The 26,773-nt window shown below is 39.1% G+C and overlaps 1 protein-coding gene across 3 annotated transcripts in view; it reads left to right on the top strand.

The window, feature by feature from the left end:
• grik4 (glutamate receptor, ionotropic, kainate 4) overlaps window positions 1–26,773 on the top strand; it is a 293,525-nt gene that overhangs the window by 170,182 nt on the left and 96,570 nt on the right. For all 3 annotated transcript variants that reach the window (XM_062418967.1, XM_062418968.1, XM_062418966.1), the window contains exons 4-5: window positions 3,584–3,748; window positions 6,602–6,699. In XM_062418967.1, the coding sequence (XP_062274951.1) occupies window positions 3,584–3,748; window positions 6,602–6,699 (263 nt within the window). The remainder of the gene's footprint in view (window positions 1–3,583; window positions 3,749–6,601; window positions 6,700–26,773) is intronic.

Here is a 26,773-nt window from a genome sequence, read left to right as displayed (position 1 = left end):
TTGTGTGTGAGAAAAAGGTTAATTGCACTGCATCATGCAATAAAGGCTCTCAATCTTCTAGACAGAACTATTAGAGCGAATGACAAAGTTTATATGGTTTGTGCTTAATGGTTTGGTTCCGTTAGGCTTAAATGTTCAAAGGGTGTTAGGTTTCAAATCAGCCAGGGGTTAACATGTTTACAAAAGGATCACGCCTGTGAAAGGTATTAAAAGACCTCATGAGATCGCTTTCCTGTGCTCTGTGCCTTTATCTCAAAGGAATCCTCATTTCATTCCTACTTCCACAGTCTGCAGCCTGATACACCTCAGTGTACCTCCAGGCGACTCATTGATTAGTTTCGATGGATCAAGGGCATGTTTTCCCAGTGTAAAAACAGTCTTGGTTGTTTGCCAGCTGTCATATATTTACCACTACCAAATGTCAAACCCTGTGAAACCAATACGTGTCAGAAACAGACGTTTCATTCACTAAGCGTACACCTACTTGTGTGGATAGATTTGCAGCCTGTATTCTGGTGTTTGTAAATTGTTGTATTTATTCTCTACATTTTGTTGATATCTCAGTCGTTGCAAAGCAGACTTGGTGAGGAAGATGATATCGTACATCTTTCTCAAGACAAGGAGCTTAATGAAATGAATAAAAAGTAGTGACAGAAACATGACAAGTCAGCAGAAGTTATGAAAGACATCAACAGAAATGAAGAGTAAGACAGAAAGTTACAATATAAAAAGACAGTTCCCTGCTGTCAGAGAGGCAGACAACTTAGCAAACATTACACTATTTTTGAATGTAGACATAGAACTTTAATAATGTCCTCCTCTCATAAGACATGTTTCCATCTGTATTTGTATCTATAATGAAGTATCATATAAGTAATCTTTATGAAGAAATTATATTTGGCAATGATCATAGACAAAAGTTTATGCTCAATTAATATGTTTGTAAATGTCACAATGAAGAATTTGTCCTTAGAATTACCTAAAATGAAAGAAATCTAATTTACTTAGATAAAGCTTAGATACAAAATAAGCAATACATAAACATCCTTTGATCCATTATAAATATAAAAGTATTGATTATGGCATCTTTAAAGTCAAAGGCAAAGCATAAACATTTAGATGTATGGCAATAGTCAAACATACTCATCAGCAAGGCTTACACTTTTACTCATAATATTGTCAAGAAATCATAGTGAAACTACTCATTTTAAATTTGCTGCTGTCTCAACATAATTCTCCTTCAGAGTGTTTTTTTTTCATAGGTTCATAGGTTTAAATCAATCTAAACTTGTACAGCCTTATGTTTCCCAGTACTACACACGTTTAGGGGTTTGAAATCTCTGTGAGAACCTTGCTCAAAGATGATTATACTGAATGATGAAGCCACTTATGATATAATATGTTTTGGTCAGAGACGATAATTAAGACATTGTTCCCACACAATAATTAGTGTTTGGCTGTAATTGAAACTTTCCTTGAACATGCCCATCTATCCTTAAAAAGACTATTTATACTCCTAACACATCACACTCTTAGCTAAACACATTAACTATGACTCAAGGACTCTGCAGAGAGCAAAGAAATCTCGAACTGGAATCGCAATGCATAAAATTAAATTGAATGTGTGCCTTTGATTTGATTCAACTATCCAAATAATATACGTGTGATCATATCAAGCTGTTTGCAGCATTATGTGATCAAGAGCAAGTCCATTAAGTACATCAAGAAATGTCCTTTGTCCACAGCTTTTCAATCAGACAGAGATGAGTGCAACCTCAGATGACTTTTACTGCCATTCTCTGCTTCTTAGCAAAGCATTTTAATTGGTTGTAGATATTGACTTGCTGTAACTTTCGGCCCCGTGATGGTATCAGATGAGCAGATATGTCTCATCATCACATGCCGGAGTTACTGGTTGTTTATTCAACTGTGTGATGAGCAGAGAAAAGGTCAGTTCAAATACATTCCAGCTCTGTATGCAGCTCTACATGTCTAATTCTGATTATCCTTGAAGTCACAACACTCAGCCTGCAGTTTTTCTCGTTTGTGGATACCAAACAACACATTTACCTTTTTAGCCGACTTGTGCTTAATTGTGTTTTCATGTGCTTTATTAGTTTTATGCTTTTCCAGATAGGTTACTTTTATCTCCTGCATCTGCTGTAAATGTAATTTATTTAACTTGAGAACCTTTGTGCTAATCCAATATAATTACAATAATTACAAAGCCTTGTGCGAGACATATGCTGATAATTTGATTGTTTCCCCTTTTAAGCTTTCTGATGTAGTTAGTAGTAAACATGATCGAGTGGCTGATGTAACATGTTTAAACTATTACCTTTCAGTAATGGCCAGAATCTCAAGCAATGAAAGATTATTGACTTCTTGGCTGAGATGATATCGATGCAGGTTTGGGTTGCTGGGTTCAGACATCAGACTTTCATGATATGAATTAATTCATGGTTAGTTTGATACTGAAAAATATTAGATTAGGCAATTTATTTAATACACATACAAGTAGAAACATGCCTTTCAATTTATTTCTTGTTTAATAACACTATTAACAGATGGTGTTTGCTGTGTCTGCTTCATCTGCCATGATAACAGTTTGACATGCCTGCCATTAAAGGTCACAGAATACATTTATAATCTTTGCCAAAATGAAATATCCTTCAAAATATTCAGAATATTTAACATTTTAGTGCACAATCCTTAAAAAGCAAATTTGTCTCCAGATAAATGTTGCACAGTTAAACCTGCTGTCTTGAATATTAGAGGATGATATTGAGAGGATGTGTACAAATGTACCACAAATAATAATAATGAAGGCATAATCATGAGAAATTAAATGATTACAATTATTTTTTGATAATCACCAATCTCTACAGTCTCATTGTGGTGAATTACATTATGTTTTTCTGCATATGAAATGAACAGCCAGTGCCTTTATAATTGGCTTAGCTAAGCCATATACAAGACAGGCATCAGTTATTCAGATTTTTATACAAGGATGTAATACATTTGTTATTGCATACAGGATGCACATGAATAATTTCTGAGTATATATGTTGCCTCATCATTTGTTAATGCTCCTTTGTTATGCTGCTTTGTTAAACTGATGTAATTTTGTTTTAGACTTAGACAATCTAGCATCTGACATGCTGCTGCCACAATGCAACTTTTATAATACAGACCAGATATGTACATCAAACAGCAAGTAGATACCTCACTCTAAAAACTGCTCAGTACTGTGGCATTGTAGGCACTCTAGATTAATGGAGAGCAATGTGCACAAAATGTCAAAAGTATTTTCGCTTATAAATTCGTACTGTACAACTCATCTTTCAGTGCAGTGAACGTTTACTGTAAATCTAAATAAAGACACAAATAAAGGCTTTAAATTCAATCCGTACTGGCCTGATTTTAAGCCTCTATATTTACAGGATTTAAGACTGAATGATCACTGGCAATATGTTCATTCATTCAGTAACAAAACAGTTACCTGTGTGGATAATGATTTCTCTCCTGTCTCTTTTTTTCACCCACACACCCGATCGCGCCTTTCCCCTTCCCTTCGCCTCAGCTGCCATCCTTGATGATCCGATGGAGTGCAGCAGAGGAGAGCGTCTGGCCATCACGCTGGCCAAAGACAGCATCAACAGGAACACTAATCGCTCCACCACTGGCAAGCTGGAGGTGGATATCTTTGAACTGCTGAGAGACAGCGAATACGAAATGGGGGAAACAAGTAAGTAAGGCAGTGACGAAATGCATATAAATTGTTGAAAACATACATTGTTTGTATGTGTTTGCTCATGTAGTAGTGTCTGTTGGTTTGTTTATTGGTTGTGTATGTGTTATGTTGGAGAAAAGGAAGGAGAGTATTAAATGTGAGGCAGTGCTGGGTCCTGTCAGCAATAGCGTCATTGTAAAATCAGTAAGCCTTTCATTTCAATTCAGGTCTACTGTCTTCTTTTTACTCTGTCTCTCACACTCTTCCCCCCCAAGTACACAGAGATAAATCTGTCTGGTTTAACAATGTTTTGGTCAAACAAAACAAAAAAATTATTGAAAATTGATGACAGGCCAGTGTGGTGCCGGAACGCAAAATGAGCTGTCATATTCTGATACAGTAGCTGCAGCAGTCAAAAGGTGTCTGTTTTCTGGATTGTATTTTGTTCTCTTATATATTGGCAACTTTCATTCTGTGGCAGAGAGAAAAGAGATTTTCTGTAAAAAAGGGATCAGGCAAGGAATGTAATATAAAAATGTGTTCCTTTATGTCAAAATAGACATGAACTTACAGTATAGAGAAAGGCTTATGTAGCTCTCAAATAGGCCATATTATTAAGATTTCTAGTAATTTGTCACACAGATTTGACAATGCACCACTGAGTTTTACTCCATTCACACTAACTGAAGTACCTATTTATGATCAATTGTATCAATACTCGAAACACCAGTGTATCAGTTTAGATTTTTATTTTTATTTTTAATGAAAACTATCTGAAATCAATACATACAACGAATATAATCGTCTATGACAAGGAAGTGTGGAGATTGATTTTTCAATACAACACATTCCCACCTTCACAAACTCAAGCACTACAGTGGCGCCGTTTAATCCATGGGAACGCCGCTTCACTCAACCACAACAACAAGGACTGTATTACTTTCTCTGCCTGGTTTACTACAAACCCTTCCTAAATGTGGTTCCTCCTATGAGTTTGTGTGTGCATGTGTGTGTGTGTGTGTGGACATTGTGCAAATGTTTTGTGTGTGTGTAATTAGAGGCAGGAATTGGATTAGGGACGGATCAGTGGCCACAGTTAGATGAAAATATCACAGAGGGAGCGCTACCTGCCCAGTAAAGTCCCACCCTCCCACTACCAAGCATCCCCACCTGCCTGTGTAGTATATAACTCCTAAATGGATGCCTCCCCGGGCTGTTATAGCTGCCTATAAAAGCAAACACCACATGACAAGATTCTAGTTCAAAAACAGCCTTCTTACCACTTACATATTGAGCTTATATTGTGTGCGTGTGTGTGTGTGTGTGTGTGTGTGTGTGTGTGTGTGTGTGTGTGCTTCTGTCCATCAGTCTTGTAACTAGTAAACCTAGCCTAAACCCACTAATCATTCAATGTTCCAATAGCTTGTATTGATCAGTAAAAATCAATGTGAAGCGGGGAAAATGGACTTCAACTGACTTAGTGACCTCCTGACCAAATTTTGACCGCAGTTAGAAGCACAGTCCTGTATTGACACATCCTGGCACTGACAGACACCTTTCACACTGACGTCAGTGTCCAGGGTGCTCAGTGGAGTTTTGACACTGACTTTCATGCATGTTCTATCACTTTCTCTCTCTGTCTTTCTCACACAGACACACACACGCACACACTCACACACGCACGCACACAGTTAGCTGTGCAGAAAAGGAGCAAATGAAAGTGTCTCAACATATTGGCCAGCGGTCAAATCATTCAGCTTTATAATTTGCTGAAGCTGTGCTGTCAGGTGCAAATGTGTGTATGTCTGCATGTACTGTAAATGTGTGCATACGTGTGTATGTGGGTGTTTATGTAAGGTGTCAGTGTGTGTCATGTCTTACAGGCCTCATGGGTGACTTAAGGGATTACTTATTAATCATTCGATTCACTGCCTCTGGATACACCGCATGGTCCCAAAAATGGTTCCCCTTTGCTTCTTTCACAGCTGGTTAATGCTCTGCATTTGCCCCAATAACCAACACCAAATTACCATCACGCACACACTTCGTACACAAGCTCACACATGAACAGCACATACTGTCTGCACTTGTGTCACACTGCCTCACATCATTGACTGTAGAGGTTTAATTAGAAGCCAGGGATTATAAACTCACAAGAAATTACGTTCTGTTTTCTGGTACGGGAGATTAAAGCAGATGTGTACATGAGAGAGGAGTAAAAACTCACATACACTGAAGTGTTACCGTCTAAAGATATGTTTTCATCCCCAAATGTAGCCTTAAAGTCCTTGCAAATGTAGAATGTGGAAAACAAGATGTGACGTGTGTCACTTATGGGGACATTATGTGCATTTCATGTACTGAATAAATACCAGATTTAGTGTTTTAAGCCTCTAGATATCACTGCCTTCTGTCTGTCTACCTTTTTGCCAGTCTGTCTCTGTCACTTCTCATTGCAATATCTTTTTTCTCTATATCTGAAAGTTTCCCCACAAGCTATTACACTTTCATGGGCAGGCTAGATAGGATTTTTCAGCATGTGCATCACTTACATATTAAACATGGACAGATGCATTTGGCCTTGCACACATTCCACCAACACATGTAGGTTTAGGTTCCCTTGAGACAGTGGAAGCACTGGTTCAGGCTGCTATCTGTGTAGACGTTGAGATACTCAGCATGCACAACCATTAACATCTGGATGAAGAGGGGATTTTTTTAAATGCCTAGTTTGAGATTATTCAAGAAAGCCGGTACTTTCCTTTTGTGGATAGTAGTGTCTGACTGACTTTCTCTTTTGCTGTCTCCATCCCTTCTCAACCCCTCAATCCTTATTTTGCCTTCCACCCTCTCTCTGTTTTCTTCCAGTGTGCCAGATCATGTCTAAAGGGGTAGTGGCAGTCCTCGGTCCCTCTGCCAGTCCGGCATCCAACTCCATCATCAGCAATATCTGTGGAGAGAAGGAGGTGAGTTTATGTACTCAGTTGGCCCATAGCAGTGGGCTCATGTCAGCCAGCATGCTTGCAGTAACACAAAAATACAGAATTTGGAACAATGATGCTCATTAGCGTCTGTGTGGTTTTCGTAGGAGATTGAGGGAGAATGAAATCCAACTTGTTACTGAAAATGATGAAATACTTCAACAGTGTCATAACTCTCCATTCCAGTCCTACTCAAATCAAAGCACCGCTGGCCATTTTATTTCCTCCGTTCCCCTCATTATCTGGGAGCAGTTTGGCCTGCTAGGTCTTACTAGCCTTTTTTTAAAGCAGATTTTTATAGAAACAAATACAAACAAACAAAGTACGTTTTGTTATCTTGCCCAGAATTACATGGTTTGACAACAACCAGCTCCTGCTGTCAGTACATCTGGTGTTTGAAATCTGGATATTTACCTCATTGATAATTGGACAGATGATAGCATTACACTGATATTATTTTGACAAAAGAAGTCAACAGCCATATTTATGTGACTTCTATCTAGACAGGAAACAAAAACATGTTTTCCACAATTTAAACTTGACTGAGTGGATTTGGCTTTAGCGCCTGATTGATCCCAGTTGGGTGCTAATTGGATTGTCTGAACTCTGACATGGTGTGTTACGCTGTCTGATGTCAAGAGACAGAGTGTCTTGAATTCTACAAAACCATAACAAAATCAAAATCAATTATAAATAAAATAAAGATGTGTATGCACAGATTTAGCTATGGTGGATGTACTGACATGTTTATATAATTGACTAAATTCAGTGAATAAATACTGAATTAGATTATCTTTGTTTTTTTGACATTTATAAGAGCCTGTTTAGAGCAAGGTGGTGAAAGAACCAATATTAATAAAATCTATATTATCTACTGCACATGAACTAATGGTTTAAAAAAAACTGCTTATCAGCTTTCTTTCAGTTCATCAATCATTCATCATTTTCCAGTGTGTTCTAGTTTGCTCCCCAACATAATTGGATTTGGTCCACAGACAAGCTGCCTTTATAACTCCATGATTTGATCAACAAAACTATTAAAAAACATCCCATTATCATCCCAGTCTGTATAATGTCCTCTGGTACAGTACGGCCCAGCCTGTCCTTTAATGAGACATAAGTCGGGTATATACTGGTAGACAGACTACGACTCCCTGCTGTTAAAAATCTCTGGTGGTACTGACTGGTGGGGATGACTGCTTTGAAACACTGACTGTGATAATACCATTGTATGAATATTAAAGACCCCATCAAGGAAAAATGACATTTGTGAGTTGTTAAGTTATAAACACAGTGCAGTCATGAAATACTCCCAGGATTTTTATCTGGCCCTGTCGATTCACAGTTTCTTCACTCAAATTGGTTTAAAACTGTTTCCATTTTGGCACTTGGGTTTGATTTTTTTTTGCTGTCTTTTGATGAAAACTAACATTTTATTGAATTTCAATCATTTGATTTTTGTCAGGGTTAGTCAACAAAAACTCAATTTTAACAACATTTCTGTCTATTTTTAGTGATGTTTTCTAAGCATTTCAAGGCTACAGTTGTTGCCATCTTTGAAGTGTATTGTTACCATAGGTACAGCACATCTATTGTGAGGTCGGTGGAAAACCACTGTTACTGTTTAATACACACTGTGTCCATGTTACTCTGCTTTGCAGTCCGTTGTATTACTGCAGAGCAGAGTGACATGGACATTCAGATCTTGGATTCACTTTCTTGTTCTCTTAAAATCTGTTCTGGGTTATATGAGAAGCTAAAATGTTGTATAACCTTTGGCAAATTTGTCTTTGGTGAACATCGAGAGGAAGATTTAAATGGTTGACTGCTGACAATAATCAAATAAAAGATAATCAACTGAACGTAACATTATTGTTTCATCCACAACCCTTGACAATGTTACATTAGCCTACCTTGTTCTAATACTGGAATGCTAGCCTGCATGTTTTTCTAGATTCCCAGCTGTTTTGTTTCCAAATCTTGTCTAATTTTCATTGGATTGCTAGTTCATAAATCTGTCTCTTCCAGTAACCGGTAACATCAGATGATCATCAATACTGACAGAGACATAACATTACTGAATTCAAAATGTTTCTTACATACGGTAGTGCAAAAGGTCAAGCAGCTAAACCATCTAATATTTTGGAGCTGCGGAGAAAACTGTTTGACCGATCAGGATCTACAATGTGTGATACTGCAGATATAGGCAGGTCGCTGAATAAGACTAAAAATAAACATTGAAAGAGCAGACTAATTAGTTGAATTGTACAGAAGCAGAAAAGGGCCATGCCTGCAATTATTTTTTTAATGCTTTTATCTAGAGATCATGAGTTAATTTATCTCGTTATCTCAAGAAAACAAAAGGCCAATTTCTCAAGATAATGAGATAATTTGTCAGAGGTGGAGCTCATTCTCATTTGTTCATGTCTGTCTTCTCCTCTCCATGTCTCCCTCACATCGATAGCTCAACTATTCAGCTGAAGCACAAGAAGTTGTCAGGTGGCTCTTAAGGACATGGGATCAAATCTGCCATATTTTGGTTCTTATTTCCTCTCTCCACTTCACTCTGCTTACCCTCATTAAGTCTAAAAATGAAAATGCTTGAAAGGTATTGTTTGGTACTTTTCCTAAATAAAACTTCCCATCATATTAAAAACAGGAGTAAATCAACCTGCCATTTGGCTGTGACACAGATGTCATTAATAAAGGTGCTGTTAATAATAATTGGCACTCCTTAATCTGATATTTTCAGCTTGGCATAGCACTCCTGATCTCTGATAAACATTATTAATAATAAGAGGTTATCTTGAAATAATAAAGCTATTTTTTTCTCTCATCAACAGAATAATTAACTTGTGATCTCGAGATAATGGCATTAAAAAAGATAATTGCAAGCATGGCCATTCTTGGCTTCCATACAATTATCCATTCATCCATCTTTCACATTATTATTTAGTTTTTAGTCAGTGAGGGAAAATGTAGTGCATTTTATCATAGTTCTCGCTCAAAGGTGACTTTTTATTTAGTCTTAGTCTCAATTTCGTTATTTGTCATCATCGTTTTCTGTGACAAAATAAACATGGAATACCCTTTCAATCTTCTCAGAAGCGTCATGTGGGTAGGACAATAATTTGGATGACCAGAATACTTTGAAAGCTCAAGCTAATTTTCATGTTTGTCATAGAAAGTGGGATTTTAAAATCTGCTGTTGTAATTGTTTGTCCTTCCCCACTTGATTAACACTTGATTAAGCGATAATTTCCATCAGTACTGTTACCAGTGTTCGCACATATAACTTGACAGCTTCATAGAAACATTTGCACTAAACTTTTGATATGCCAGTGTCCATCATCATCTGTTCTGTAAATGTAATACAATATTCATATATCACTCATGGCAACTCTCTTCTCTCAGCTGCTTTGGAAGGACTTGATTTTTGTTCACAGTTTTGTTTTTTTGTTGTTGTTTTTTTAAAGCTGCACTGCATTGTTCAGCAATGTGATTCTGTTTCTTCTCTTATTCTTTCATTTTAATCCAAATATTTATTACTGTTCAGAGTTCACTCTTTCTCCAGTGATGTTGCAGTATTATTTTTACTTTAGAAATAACAATATTAAGACTGTAGTGTTAACCACATTGTTGAATGCCATCAGATCATTTTGTTATAATTTATTTTTATCAGAACTACATAAAGTGTTGGTTTAAAGGTTTAGCCTTGGATTGATGGTGAGAATGAAAGCAATATTATGTTCTAAAGACCTTGCCAATTGTACATTAAGTGTTCCAACTTAAGAAAGCATGATAGGGAGCCAGTTTTACTGGTTTAACTTCTCCTAAAGAGAAAATCTATTCTAAATTGTGTTTTGCAGAAAACCATTGCTGCACTGATCTCTATGAGTTCAACTTTAGGTCTGCTGCACTTGTTTGACATATTGCTGCTCTATCACACATTGTGAAATGATGTACTCCATGACAGAGCTGAAGCTGGGTAGGTGGCAGTGAGCAGGGCATTTGAGCCTATCTGGAGTTACCCTTTAAAGGTTCTGTGAAATGGCTTTGAGATGGTAGAGTGGTTGGAAGTGTTCTTTCTCTGGCATGATTTAGGAGGAAATGCGTAATTTGATGTACCGTGACATATTTTCCATCTTAACATCAAGAACAGCTTGACTTTAGGGTTCAAAAGATAGCCACAGAGGATCACTTGCTTCCTTTTTTCACCAGCACTTAATGAAGAGGAGGAGAAAAGACTGTACAGTACAGAATGTTTGAGCCATTGGAAGTGGGGAGAACTTCCAATCATGTTGGCAACCTTGTTATAATCTGACAACCATATCCAGTCCTCCAACATATGTTAATGCTCCTAATGTTGGTTTTTTTTGGACCTTCAGCTACTAAATAATCAGAGAGTTGGTGGTATTATACTCAACATATATAACCAATGGGGTAAGATGTAATTATTTGTACATTCCTCTGCAGGATGAGTAAGTTTACAGAAAAAGATAGAGGATTTTGATATTAAAGAATACTCATAAATACATGTTTGGACACATGATGTCATAACAATAGACAAGAGAGGGGAACACCTGTTTGCTTTGGACAATTTTGACTGCTTATATGACTTTGTGTTATATACAGTAGGGTCAATGGTTATGTCAATGTTATATTGTTAATGGCGCAATCAAGCCCAATGGTTCTCTGTCAGTGGTCATCAGGACTCTGCTGTTGGTTTCATTCTAGCCATCTAAAGACTATTTTATGCCAGAAAGTCTTCAGCAGTCTTCCAGTTCCTGATGATTAAAAAACAACAACTCACTGGTCCTCACCGGATGCTATCAGGAGCCAAGAGAGCGCAGATTTATATTCCAACTAAACACTACACCAGCTGATTTCACTGATTAGGTCCCCCATCTCTGACTTGAGGTGTGCAAATCAGCAAAGTCAGCTGCTGTAGCGCGTGTGTGTGTGTGTGTGTGTGTGTGTGTGTGTGTGTGTGTGTGTGTGTGTGTGTGTGTGTGTGTGTGTGTGTGTGTGTGTGTGTGTGTGTGCGCGTGCGCGTGTGTGTGTGTGTGTTCTCTGTCTGGCGGGGAAGGTCACATTGCTCCTGTCATGATTACTCTTGGGATGCCTGGCTAATGGCCTTGGTCAGCATGGCCTTACATTAGTGGTAGGGCAATACAGCACAATCATGACACATACTAACAATAACACTGATATTAAAAAAGAGGAGATCATGAAATCTGTGATATCTGTGTAACTAAGGCATAAAATGTGCAATATAAGAGCAGAGTACTTTTCACAGTGGGAAATTTTACTGCAAGAAAATGCCTCCCTGATGATTGAGAGGGCTGAGCTAAAGCCGAGGTCATATTACACCACGACTGTAAAGTGATCCTGATGAGATGAGCAGCGCAAACACCATGATTCAGAACCTAGCGGTAAGTTAAGCTCATATTCAAAAGCACAGGAGAGAAACCAAAAATCCTTTAGGAAATAATGTAAACCTTTTTTTCATTGTTTGGCAGCTAAATAGTCTGCAGCTCATTTTTGAATAATTGCTCAGCAGGAGATCAATAGATTATGCATGTGCTCTTGTCTGACGTTACATCTCGACTCAGGCATCCCACTGCCTGCCCCCAAAAAGCCTCCAAAGCCAGGAGGGTTGTCTAACATGATTAGGAGCTTTATGAGCAAAGGAAATATGCATTTTTGCACAAAAGTCTTTACATGAAACATAAGCCAATGTATTTTGCTTGGTATTTCATTATAGTGAGTGTTTGTTAGACAATTAAAACTGCAATAACTACTAAACTTTGCAAATGTTCTTTGCAGATGATAATATATTGTAATCTATTATTGTCTTTCCATGGTATTTGTCCTACCCTAAACTAATATCTAATTTAATAACACTTGACTTTTGCTTTCTTTGTGTGCATTCGTCTGTGATACTACAGTATATCTGTCTATAAAAGGTGACAGCAGGTCACCCTGAACAGTACGAGCTGGAGAGAAGGATTTGTGTGTGTGCATGTCTGTACCTGCCACTGTGCACTCATGACTCAGACCACCTAATCCCTCACTGTGAGTGCAAGGCCACAGATGCTGGCGCTCCGGTGGCTGGCTGCCTGGGACACTGGCAACAATATTGTGGCTGACAGACCCCACTAGGTGATCAGCACATCATCTACAGTCCCTATCAATCACTCCCCGGGTCCTACCACTGCTGCGGAGGCTACTTCCACTGGGGCGACAGAGTAGTGGGATTGAGCCCATCTGGGTTTCACACTAATAGTGACTAATAGAGAAACAACCACTGCGCAGAACGGGTTGACAGTGTGCATCATGTAGGCAGTTTGTTTCCATCCTATGCAGTATAGCAGGCAAACCTTGGGGTCAGGATTTTGAGGAAGGGCAGATTAATATCGACTAATGAGAAACATTAACTGGGGCTTTGGATGAGAGGCTCCTGCTGCTTTACAGGTGCTTATCTTCTGGCTGCTGCAGCCAGTCACAATAGCTGCACTATGCAGAGTGGTTTATTTCTTGTTGCTTTGTTTCCCATACATCCCAAGCATATGAAATCTTATTCATATGACTAAAACGGGGCCTTATATGTGAAGGAATAGGCTCAAGGTTTTTTCGTCAATTCCATTCAGATTTGCACAAGGCTCCATTTACAATCCCCAACTTGTATTGTTTTTTTGTCGTCATACAAAGCCTTGGACTAAGGTCATTTTGCCATTAGCCACAGGAAGCTTCCAAACTAAATTGAGTAAATGTCAGAGATTAAATTTTCATGTGTGCCAAATATTCTATCTGAATTAATTTTTTTTCATCCCAGTGCTCTTAGCCTCCCTCAGCTCAGTTTAAATACTCATACTCCCTGTTTTATCCCCTAACTTTTTCTCCTCTGCTATAAAGGATGAAATGTGCAATATCCGTGCGTCTGCTGAAGTGGGGAAACATATTCCTCTGTGATTCAAACATGTGTCAGAAGTGGTCATGAATATTAATGTCAAGTCTGATGTCCAGGGGTTGCTTAGGGCTTACACAGCCATCTGGTACAGAAGTATAGAGAGATTACACTGCTGCATTTTGGTGGAGTGGTGCTCAGGTTGGATTTAGAGGTGAACCTTAGGTCTGCTGGGCAAACAAAGAGCGTGCAGGATTGAGGTTGGGGGTCACTCGTATAGCTCAAGCCCTAGAGATAAGCAATAATGAGAGATTTGTGCTTTCATACACACATTGGCACATACACACAGAAACCCACAAACAGCATTCTGAGTCACTTTAGTAAATAACTACCTAGAAAATGCTTTAAATAATCTAAAAATTGCTTGCAACGTGACTGTCATTTATCTGCAGGTGTTCAAGTGCTATGTGATTTTCCTTTAAAGGTTTCTCTCTTTCCTTCGTGCCACAGATGCTTTCCTTCCCTTTTTTTGCCTCTTTCTTCCCTGCCTTTTGCTGCATCCTGAGCGCTGGTGTTGAGGTAGTGATGAACTCATTCAATTCCAGTAAAAATTAATCTGTTCCTTTCCTTTCTGAATCTGAGTTTGATTCCAAGATGGTTTTGAGTCAAATGTTTTTCTCGTGATTGCTTTATTAGCAGGCAAATTAACTGTAGGATTTTTCCACATGGCCAGACAGAAGTAATCATTGAATAGGACCATCAGACAAAGCTGAGGCACAGTTGATTGCTCATAAATAGACGTTGAGCAGATTTCATTACTGTTTTTCATGCTTTAAGAGAGAAAGATTTTGCAGGTTCAGTGCTTCATTAGAGTCATCATTGTGGAGCATTCATGAGAAACCAATTATTTGCCATGAATCTAAGGGCCTGTTCATTCATTTTTTTCTATTCACATGTCCAGATACTCATCCTGCTATTTGTTCACACAGTTTGCGTTCAGTGTGTGCAGAGCTGTCCAAACTGATTTAAATGGACGAGTGTTCCAGCAGCTCACCACTACACAAGGTGTGGAATTGCTTTTTGTGACTTGATAAGTCAGCTAGCCAACTCAACAAATCCTCTCTGGCCAGAGACCATTTACTCAGTAGCTATGTTCACTTTAGACCGTCTCCCTGCCAGACACTGCACCAGAGTTGGTCATACTGTAGCTAAGCCAGCACACTACATCTCTTGTTCTTGTGCAGGAGGTTTATTGTTATGAGCATCCATACTTCATACCATTTGCATTACATGAAACGTCCCTGTCTGGTTAGATTAAGTGAACCAATTTGTCCCAGTGTCAAGCTAGCAGGAATAAAATAATGCTGAGGCATTAAAGTGTAGTTTTCATGGTAATATAAACTGCACAGTAAAACAAAACAGTACATCTATGTATAATCTGAGGGATATAATTAAACAAAAAATGACATGATGGTATTTTGATTGGTTACAAATTTCACACACTGTTGCACATCATTGCATAATATGTTTTTTTTTTTGTTTTTTTTGTTTTAATCATAGCAATGGTGGTGTTTAAAGTTTCATCAGCTTTAGAGGTATTTTATTTAGCTGGAGGCGCTGAAATCTTCAACAATTAGCGCTAAAATAACCACAGTTATCCTTTAACACTGCCTGGTGCTGTGTGCATTTAAAAAAACAGCTGGATGAGCAGGATGACATGGCTTCTGTCTCAACCTGTGTAGTGCTTAAAGGTGACATATGATACTGCTTTCCAGCAAGTTAATATAGGCCTCTGAGGTCCTGAAAACATGTCTTGGAAGTTTATTGCTGAAAATACCACTGACAGTACGCATTCTAGCAGGCCTCTATCTGTTCTGGATCAGCTGTTTCTGTGTCGCAAATGAGCTACTGCTCCCCACGCCCCACTCTGAAAGTGACAATATGAGATTATATGACCGCAACAGGAGAGACTGAGCGACAATGACAGTATTCATACTGGAACCGCAACGGAGCTGCAGTAGCGTCACTAATAGCAGTATTACGGTTACACTAAGTGTATCTGCGGGCCAGAATAGACGTACAGTATTAGCCTCGGCTCGACTTTACACACACTGCCCAGCGGGCCACTACAGCTTTATAGTTTGAGTAAATTAGCTGCTGGGTGATAATCCCAGTTACACAACATTGCCAAGAAAAGGATTTCCTGCAGTTTGACCATTTCTTTTTTACACATGTATGCATGTCTATTGAGTACATTTACATTACACTACAGCAGCAACACACATACTGGCAAGGAGCAGAAAGGGCAACGTGTAATAACAACGCTAGCTAAATTTCACAAAAAGCAACATTAAAAAAGTTACCACTGTCTAACATACTGCTGTCATCATTTAGTTGGCTTCAAATGAAGGTTAATTTTCACATAGTTTATCTTGACTGGCCCTATACAATATTTTGTCCGACATCGCTTGCCATATTAGCTGTGTATCATGCTAACGCCAAGTTCAACAGGCTAACCTGCTGAATAAACAATAAAACAGAATAGAACATAACAAAACTTGCAGTTTCCAAATTTAAGGTCCAGTTATGGGCAGCCAGTATTGATTTATCACAAACACATACAATATTTCCATCCAACATATAGTGTATCCAACAGGTCATCACTTCACTGATGGGAAAACATAAAGGCTGCGTTAGTTTTGATTCAGTTCAAAATCTGATTCAGTAAGTTTTCAGAAGGCAGGGACTGTCATCCTGCTGAATGCCTGGAGATGGGCTGGAGGGGGACGTCTTTGTTTAACACATCCTCAGATCCACATATCTTAGTCCAGGATCAAAATAAAACCTTATTAAATCCAAGCCATACGCAATGAGTAGGGAAAAGACAGGATGGAAGAATGGCATTAGGGTAAATTATGTTAAACTGACCTCACTTAAAATTAGGTCTTTTTTTCTCCATGGCCCCTACTGGGCTCTGTACTTACCAGCTTTTTCTATAGCTTTAAATTGCAAATCTTAAGGGCCGTCCACACTGAGAACAATAACTGTAACTATACCTATGACGACAGCGATGTGAGTGTCCACACTAATGATAACGTCCTGTAATCAGCGGTGTCCAGTACACGCTGCACGCTCCAGCTGTATCTGCAGCTAATTATTGATGAGCTGTTACTGCTGTATGATGTTGTACGGAGAAATAAAAATAAAAGCAGAAGAGTTCAGAGGTGGGTGCTGATTCAGTGTGTTAATCAGAAGTATTTCTGACACAAGTCGCTGTGATGTTTCAGTATTTACAGACCAAACTGACCCGCAGCAGATGTTGAAGCACGGTGTGTAAAAGTGCACCGCTGCAGCAGTAACACACATTGTGAGCATAGATCCGCTTTCAAAGATCTGCTAACTTAGTTTTTTTTTACATTATAATAGAGAACAAAGCTTCTTTGTAATAATAAAGACCTATCTAAAGAAATCACCTCGGCCATCCTGCTCCAATTTACGGGGCGTCAGTCTGTGGCGAGAGAGGAGCAAATCTGCATTAAAATAAATTATGATAAATAAGGATTATGATTGACAGTCAGCATTTTTATCATTCATCAAATCGCTCTGAAAGTGATTCCTACTATATTGTTCTCCTCTTTCGTTATCGTTGTAGTTGTGGTGTGGACTCCGCCATCCACTCGAATTAGAACGACATTTAAAACTATACATTTACAGTTATAGATATCGTCCTCAGTGTGGACGGCCCATTAGTCTTAATCAGCTGATTTTATTTTTTCAGTTTGCTAAGTATGAAACTTAGAGGTCACGTGATAACTGTTGGTAGTGTACAGATTAATGGCAGCATTTCTTTGTCTTGTAAAGAACTGTCAGTGATAATTGTGAGATGAGTGTGCTGCCTGAATGTTCTTATTCTCCATGCTGAAATGCTGCTCAGCCCATTTTTATTTCATAAACCAACTGAGGACAGTTTCGCTGCAGATTCAGTGTGTGACCTTCATTCTCCTGTCAATATTGCAAGAACCCCTGTCCTTTCCTCTGCTTTTCTTTACACTGTTATACTCTCATTCATTGCTCCATTTCTCATCTACTTTCTGTCTTTACTTTTACCATCTGTAGTTTTAACCAATTTTGATCTTGCTCCCTTTGTCCCCTCTCTAATGTCCGCTATTACTGCCCTCACACAAGTTTCTGCTCTTCTCGCTCTCTCTTCTCACCTCATCTTTTCTTTTTTCTCCTGTCTCCATTTTTTCCCTTTCTTTTCTCATTTCACCTTCACCACCTGTCTCTTTCCGGCCATTTCCTTCTCCTCCTAACTCCATATAAGACACCACCTATAAATGACTCTCTTAAGAAAACTAATAGAAAAAGGGGGAAATAGTATTCAGAAGCACTCTCTATCTGTCTGTCTCTCTCTGCCTCTCCCTAATCACCCTCCATCAGTCTCATGCTGAATCTCTATGTCTGACTGCAGAGTGGTATTAGTTCTGCTGTGTCGGTCTTGTTCTGCTCGAGGGGTCAGCTTATGGTTCAGCTCTCCACTGTAATTGGGCTTTAAAACCACTATATGTAAAATTAAACATTCTCGAGCCAAAGACAATATTGTTTTGGCAGCAAGTGATATATTATTGGCCCCAATCAGTAATCAGATCTGATTAAACTAAGCTGATGTGCATTTTTTCTCCGTGCATTATGACCAACTGAAGGAGGAGAAACATTATTGTGATGTGTGTTGTATAAATTGGAAAACCTAAGCTGTAGCTTTCTTATTCATTGTGGTGTAGAAGCAGTAAGGTGCCTGTTGAATCTCAATAGGATTTCTGCATTTCTTAGGCACTAACTGCTTAGTATTCTCTCAGATCCCTCACTTGGTAAAGACAAAATGCAGCAAAATGTGAGGCAAATTAGCATTTCATTACTATATGCTATACAGAATCACATGTTAGCCCACAACTGAATGCAAATCCTGTTCCAACACTGACGTTTTCTTTCATTTGATTTTACTCCTGTTTTTTTAAACTTGACATTCATTATCACCATTTGGATTCATTTGGATCTAAAGAAAGAGACTATCAAGCTTGGCCTCCAGTACTTTAAAAAAAAAAAATACACCACAAATGGAAAATGAAAAATTCTGCAAAGACTTCCTCTGTTAAGATTCAATTGCTGTTTTAGTTTTGTGTGTTGGAAAGCCATAGGAATTAAATCTCAGACTCGAGAGTGAAAGTGAAAGGCTTAAAGGCAGGTGCTCAGCTGAGGAAGTCTCAGAAGTGGAGCTGCTTCACCCCCCCCACATTTATTTCCCATTTTGGACTTTTAAAGAGCTTTTCTGTTTGCCTCAAACTAGAAATTATAAACTTCTAGAGTTACTTAATGACAGGTCAGTGGATTGTCTGTGGCTGTTCCTTTTAGTGTCATTTTAAAGTTCTCAATGGCTATGTTGCCAGTGCAATAGACAATTTTGTGATAATTTGATTATACCAGAGCACCATCAGAGAATTCAACTTAAGGAGCGCACTGTTATGGTGTTGAGGATGCTTCAAGAGGCAAACTGATGTGTCTTCTGAGAGAGCTCACATGGAGAGCGCAGGAAAAAGTGACTTTATTTTATTTTCCATGTTCATTTTTATTAACTCAGACAAAATATAAGATGCTGTACGTGCATGAACTACAAGAACAAGAGATGAGACCGCACACTGCAGCTCCCAATGCAGGCAATTTATTTGGATATCACCAGTAGTGACGTTCCGAGCAATCTGCTTCAATCTGGTTCTTTTGTTTGTTCTTACATTGTATACACAACCTGTGCTTTGCATTGGACAGTGTTTAAACTGATTGTTGGTTTTCAACAAAGAATCACCTTTGCCTCACCGTCACTGCTTATGTTAAAGCTGGATTATGTGAATTGCAGTGGTTTAATTATGCTTAGCTACAGTTTTTTGATATGAAATGTACAGGAAGCTAACACTCAACCTCTCTACCTTATAAGGACCGTCATTCATTAAATAGTAACATTTATTCCAAAGCATTGTGTGGTCTTTAACCATAATTAATACAAAATATGTATATTGTATAGTGTACTTATATTGAATATAATAGTGCTTTGTATATATGTGTACAGCTTTACAAGCTACAGGAAGCACAGCACAAACAGAAAATGTCAGAAAATGTTTAATAATGAGTATGCAATTTATTCAAATGAGCAATACATAATGGTACCATAATTCTAAAAGATTTGTATGTCTATGTGCATACTATTGTATAAATCTGTAAGAGCGTTTGATCAAAAGAATGTGGGTATTAAACTGGGTGTCACTCTGTACATGATTCCTCTCTTCAGTCTGCTTGAAAACAAAATGCAGGTGCTCCTCCTGTCTCTGCCTGATCATAATTAGAGGAGCACAGCTGTCGGCAGCACCTCTGCTGACCCTTTTTTCACAACACCATTGATCTGTCTTGTCAAGGCCGCTCCAGCAGAACCATGTGCATATCCAAATCCACTATCTTGTCATCAGGTAGCAGTCTCTTGATTTGATCACTGAGATGAAAGCAAGGAAAAACAGTGACTCCCAGGAGAGCTGCAGGCAAAATAGATTTCAATTTAGCTTGTTGTTAGATTGTTGTCATCAAGGGTATGAAAAGGGACTCTACTCCATGTTACCATGTTGCTTTTTTTTTGTCGTAGTCAGTTGTGTCAAGTAGTGCAGTTTTTTTCTTGTGTTGAAGGAGACGATACCCACCTGATATCGCTTAGCTCTCTGCCAGTTGCTCACTAAATTACTGCACTGCCATTTTCACTCTAGGAACAGAACTCATCAAGAAACACCTGAGTCTTTTGTCTCTCCATCAACATGTTTTGTATTCTCCTCTAAGGTCATGTACTCTGAGATTTGTTGGCCAACTGTGCCAGTATTGTTGTGGAAAGTTGAGCTGTGCTTTGTTTGAGTGGTTCAAGTCAAACATTTGGCTAGATTTCAAGAACTGGATTAAGCCCAGTGTTAGATTAAAAAATCAACCCTTTTCCAATCAAAGCTCCCAATAGAACATTTTGGATGCAAAAATACAAACATTTTTTCACACTTGATAAACCCTGGTAGACTTGCAGTAAACATTGCATAATTTAATCAGGTATGAGGCAGGAGACTGCACCAAATGAAATTAGTGTTTTGTTGTTGGTTTGGTTTTTGTGTGTTTTTTAACCCCAGTGCTTTCAGTAATACCAACACAGCTGGTAGCCAAACATGGGAATTTAAAAAATGTTCATTTTTTCATTTTTTTATGAAGACATTTGCTCTGAAATAGGGCATTGGAGTGAAGAACAGGCCCTCTCTGGAGGAAAGGAACTTTTTTTTCTCTCTGAACTGGCTGATCAATGAGATAGAGATCTCGTGGTCAGTGTTCCACTCTCCTAAAAGGCACCAAGGGATCCTAAGCCCACTTCATCTTTATCACTGGTGTGCTTCTGCTCTGACCGCAGGGACCTGATGCAGGCTCATTACTACCACAAATGGAGATCTGGCTGTGTAGGCTGAGACCGGGATGAGCTGGCCGTTGGGGATGGAGACTGTTGGTAGGGCGGAGTTGACAACTCAACCTCTCTTATCGCCAGTGCCTGATCTCCCTCCTTTCTCTCCCATGAGATTTTAATTTAGCCTTTTCTGAATGTTAACAGCTGGTCTCCCAAATCCCCCATAAACCTTACAGTGTGAAAGGGGATCAGGTAGATATAATAGAATACCACCTGCACTCCTCCATCTCCTGCTACTCGGCAACACCATCCTTGCCAAAGCCATTCTGGCGTCCCAGCCTTGACATCACGCATGCTGACTGATGGACAATGTCTCTAACAGCATCTGTTCTCTAATACTCAGTAGCCAACATAATTGACTGGCTTGTTTATTGATAGGCTAGTTCCAGCCAGGCCTCATACCAATACTTTCTACAACCGATGATCTCCAAGCTGATTAGCTACAGTATGCCCAGTTTTTGAAGGTAAACGAACTGTTCTCTGTCTGGCTTCAGCTAACCTTGTATTCAGCTCACTGAGACTGAGTGGCTGCTGTCCACTTGGCTGCCGCGCTAAATGTTTCAAGGACAGTTCAGTTTTTCTGCCAAGCGTGTGTTGTAAGCTAATTGATAGCTAGGTCAACCTGTAATGTAACATGTGTAATGTAAATGAGTCCCTTCAAATATTACTGATGAACTGCGCTAATTCTAACGTTCCTACAGCTGTGCCTGACATGTTCCAAGATGCATAAAAGTGCTGTGATACTTTATTAAACAGAGTTTAAGCCAACAGATGTAGTTGCTCATTATGTCTCTGCTCTCCATATGGCACTACTGCACATCCACCTCCTCTTCACCTCCCCTTACTCGGACCCCCTCCTAGCAGGCTTCTGTTGGGTTCATAGCGGACAGGTAGCAGAGTGACTTTGGCCCTTGTAAGCTCAACAACCGAGGCAACCCAGAGCTTGGTGGACTGCACTGAAGTGCTTTCATCCTCACTCCAGCTCAGAATAACGGTATCCTCACTAATGCCTGGTTAGATTGGAAGCCACTGTTCTTGAATGTAACCTCAAATCTTCCATTGAGGAGGGGTTATCAGAAATTATTGGTAATGTATTATTGGTATGCCTAATACATATCAATGTAATAAACCCTGGCTGTTACCAAAATTCGTTATCATCATCGCTGGCTCAGATGTTTCAAAATGTGCTGGTTCTCTTTATCCCCTTTTTTTAGGTAATCTTAGCAGATCAGAGTGCAATCTCAGTGTAATTAAGGCAAGTATATTGTAAGCACATTGTAATTGGGTTGAGATATTTTTTCTGCCAAACAAAAGTGCCTCTTTTCACCCACAGCTCACTGTGTGTGCACGAGTGTATGGGTGTGTGTATGTGTTACTTGTGCAAAGCCTGTGTCCTGTGAGAGCTCCCTCATTAAACGCATGTCAAAACTCTGTCTGCAGACCTGCCAGGCTTCCTGTCACACTGCAGGAAACACACACACACACACACACACACACACACACACACACATACACACACACACACACACACACACACACACACACACACACACACACACACACACACACACACACACATATATATGGACAAGAGCACACAGCCTCACATCCAAGCCATTGGGCTGTAAGAAAAGGTACAACTGTGCCTTGTTTTGTGAGTGAGGACGTCCCTTGGCTTGTCAGTAAATAGTCTGGGTATTCTTGTTACTGGTGCCAAAATGTTATAGTATTGAGCTGTTTCCAAGGGCAAAATGCTACATATTAGATAACTACCAGTAATACATTTTTGAAATACCCCTTTTTGTAGTTACTGTAGCATAAAATGCCTCTAAAAAGCAGAGATGTGTGTAACACAAACAGATGTCTGAAATGTGCAAAATTATCATTTAAAGCCCCTGAAAACTTCTTTTCACAACTATTTATAATATTAAATATTTAGGACTAAACAAGGTGGGGATCAAAGTTTTGAAAATAGCATTATTTTGTATTATTTATTGCATGTCTCAAAAACTCTTAGCTTAGCTTAGTTTGTTTACATGCAGTTTCAGAAATTTGTGGTATCTGGGTTATGTATTGCACATGTTAACACCATATCCTGGTTTCAGAAACCCAGATAAGACAGAGAAGGACACTAATTCAGAAACCATATAAGTATATATTTTGTTTATTACGGACCCAATCACTCATAGTAAATAGCTGATTACGAAAACAGCTTTTATTGGTCTTTAAGTCAGGAAATATTTAATCATATACCCAAAATATCTAATCAAAGGAATAATGAAATATGACCAATAATTTCTAAGTATTCAATGCCAACTTGCAACACTTGACAATTTTTGATATTTAGTGCCAGAGACATTTTTCAGTCAGCACCCAAAAGCAAGTGAAGTGTGATACTCAACCCTTGTCAACACATAATGTGTAATATAAACAAATGTGAGGACTGCTTGTCTAATAGGGAACAACTACAGCATCTTTTAAATAATAAATGAGAGTCATAATACTCTGCTTCAGCTTGAAATGTATTTGGAGCCCATAGAGACCAAACAATAACTGAGCTAAATGCTGATGTTGTTATTGGAGCCCCTGAAGCTATGTCTTGAGAAATGAACTAATAACCACAAAAACATGAGACATATTGCCTTTGACAACAGAATCAAATGTCACACCTCTTAATTCAATGAAACCATTTAATGAGTGCTGATTGCAGCCCCTTTGTTATTCCTCACTCCCTGTTTACGTCTGTATTATGTTTCCCTCTTCCTGTCTTGTGCACTTTTCCCCCTGTCTCAGCCTCTCTGTCACTCACCTCATTGCTCCCTTCTTCTGTCAGTCAGTCAGACTGTCAGTTTCTCTCCATCCCTCTCTCCATTCTCTCCCTTGTTGCCTTTCACTTGCACTCTTTCTCCCAATCCTCACCCACCCTTCATTCCCCTGACACACACCTGTCTTTCTCCACAGCAGTCACCATGGTATTTTGTTCTATTTACAGGGAAGCTACCAGATTATTACAAGCGGAGTGGTTACCTTGGGCTTTATTGTTTGCTTGAGATTTTCAGATGTAATTAGTTTCACTCCCACACCAATACTGCTAATGCCCTGAGCAGATGCTTTTAAAAGGTACTACCCTGACCGTCTAATTTTGAGTTACAGCTTGTTTACTAGTATCTACAACTTACCATCACAAAAAAACAATTGTGCCTTTTCCGAATAGCTAAACATTGACAAAATGTTTGTTAAATTGATGATAATTTGTGATAACAATATTTGTAAACCACAACGTGAAGGGAAAATGCTGAAAAAAAAGAAAGTGAAAGATAACTGCACACACACTGTGCACCAAGCTTTCAACTCAGTCACACACGTAGAGTATCATCATAATAACACACAAATATTTTTGGACAAAATCAAAATGGAAACACATTTTCTCTGTTACCAATGCGGACAGTAAAAAAGTGAACCCTGTAATTCACTGTAAGCAAGCAAAAACATATAGACAGAACATTAAAGGAACATTAACTTTTTTTAAGCTGTAAACATTGACATTAAATGCCTTATAATGTTGTTATAGCGAAGGTGTAAGGTGTTGCTTCTGGCCACCTGAAAAATAGCCACTCTTTTTCCACTCTGTTTTTGTCTCCACCAGCCCCTAAGAGAAATATCTGGCATTTTTAGTTGTTAAATGCTCCTGCATGTCCACCAGCTAGTAATTAACTTTGTCTCCTTTTTTGTGCTGGTATATTGTGGGTTAATCCAAGGGTTTTTTTGCTAGAAAATAGCTGGCTACTGCTACTGATGAAGGTGGTGAAAATGAACCATAACAGCTAAGGATGAATCACAGACTGTGTGTTTGTTGCTTTGAATGACCCCTTTCACATTACAAATAATGATTTGATCCAGTGTTATTACAAAATAATGATTAGTGCATCTGTAATAATTACCACAAACCTAAACAAAAGCTGACATTGTTTATTACAGTAAAACAACAAGTCATAATTTGTGGTAAAATGTGTTAAATTGATTGCTGGCATGAAAAACTTGTGAGATTCCTGTGGTGCTAAACTGAAGCTGCTAGCTGCAGCTGTTTGTTTCATAGATTCTTTGAAGGACGAAAGATTTTTCTGTTTTTCTTTCATTTTGGGGGTTAATCGACCAGCAGAGTGACTGATACTAGCTGTTGGTTGCAGATAAGAAGTCTGGCAAGCGACTTTGATGTGGCTGACAACTTGCTGTGGGTTATGTGGAGATTGATTTTCTTTGCTTGGAGTACCACTGTTTTAACTCGAGTTTTTATTCAAAACACTTTGTCACTCCACTACATGTGGAGGATAGTGACGACCACTGTTTAACAACCAATTAACCAGGGGAAAATGTGTTGAGGCATGATGTATAGATCAGATCCTCTTTTGCCAAGCCTTGAAGCTAGATTTAGTTATCAAGTTCCCTGTGAATGCTTTATGCATCAATATATGTTTAAATTGCATAGGAAATTATTGCAAGTTCATATTCACCAGAAAAAAATGTGCATCAATGAAATGTTTCCAATAAACGTAACATATGAAGATGAGCAGAATCAACTAGTTATATAAGTCAATGCTTCATACTGAATTATTTGATGATGAATCAAGACTGAGAGCCAAGTTATTCCCCCTGTGATGCCATCCTTTCTAGCAATAGGGTCCAACAGTCCAACAGAATGGAAAATGACAAAGTGTGTGTATGTGTGTGTGCGCATGTGAATATGCGTGTGTTTGTGTAAGCTGCTTTCTAAACCCCCCCGCTGCCTCAGATACAGCCTATCGAAGCGTGTCAGGTTTCTAAGTGAAAGGGGTCGGATAGCACCAGTCCACAATGCTGAAAAGGAAGGAAAGAACAGATGGGAAAAGGGGACAAGTGGAAAAAAAACAGCATACAATCTGGGGTACACAGAAAACAGGAAAGAAAGGGACAGAAATGAGAAAAGGGTAGTGAGGAATTGTGCAAATACAACAGGGAGGATCAAGGACACACCTGAAGAGGGGCACATTTCCCCAGTGTGGTGTACAGCTATTACCCAGGTTTTAGGGCTCCTTGAGAGGACCGAATCGCGTTCCAGTAGGGGCTGTCAGTAGTGGCTGCACCTCCATCCATCCAGACACCAGGGACTCCATTACACCCTGATGGGCAAGGATGGAAAACCAATCGAGGGGATATGGGGACCAGGGGGAAAGCAATGTATGGGCGCTGGGAACCACACAGACAGGCAATCTGCCATGATGAAGAGGCTCCCTTCCCTGTTCCTCCTCGGACCCAGCACGTCCTCCTGCATCCCCTTCAAGCCCCACTGCGCTATATTGCAATGCCTTGCCAGCTGACCGACCCGACACCTGCCACACTCATTCGCACTCTGATTCTACCCTCCTTTTCTTCCCAAGCCTTCACTTTAAGCCCTGGCAGTGTGCCTCCCCATCACATCATCACATGGAGAACTGAAGCAGAGATAGATTCCATTTGAGGGAAATAGATGGGAGTCATGTTTGAATTGGGGTGGAATGTAATCTATGATTTACCTGAAGTTCAGCAGATTCATCTGTAGCTCCAGTTCAGATCTGTTGCTGTGCTAAGGCAATGTTGAAGGATGCAAG

The sequence above is a fragment of the Scomber scombrus genome, chromosome 5, assembly GCF_963691925.1.
Source record: "Scomber scombrus chromosome 5, fScoSco1.1, whole genome shotgun sequence".
NCBI classification, from domain to species: Eukaryota; Metazoa; Chordata; class Actinopteri; order Scombriformes; family Scombridae; genus Scomber; species Scomber scombrus.
This window is presented reverse-complemented; position numbering and strand designations above follow the sequence as displayed.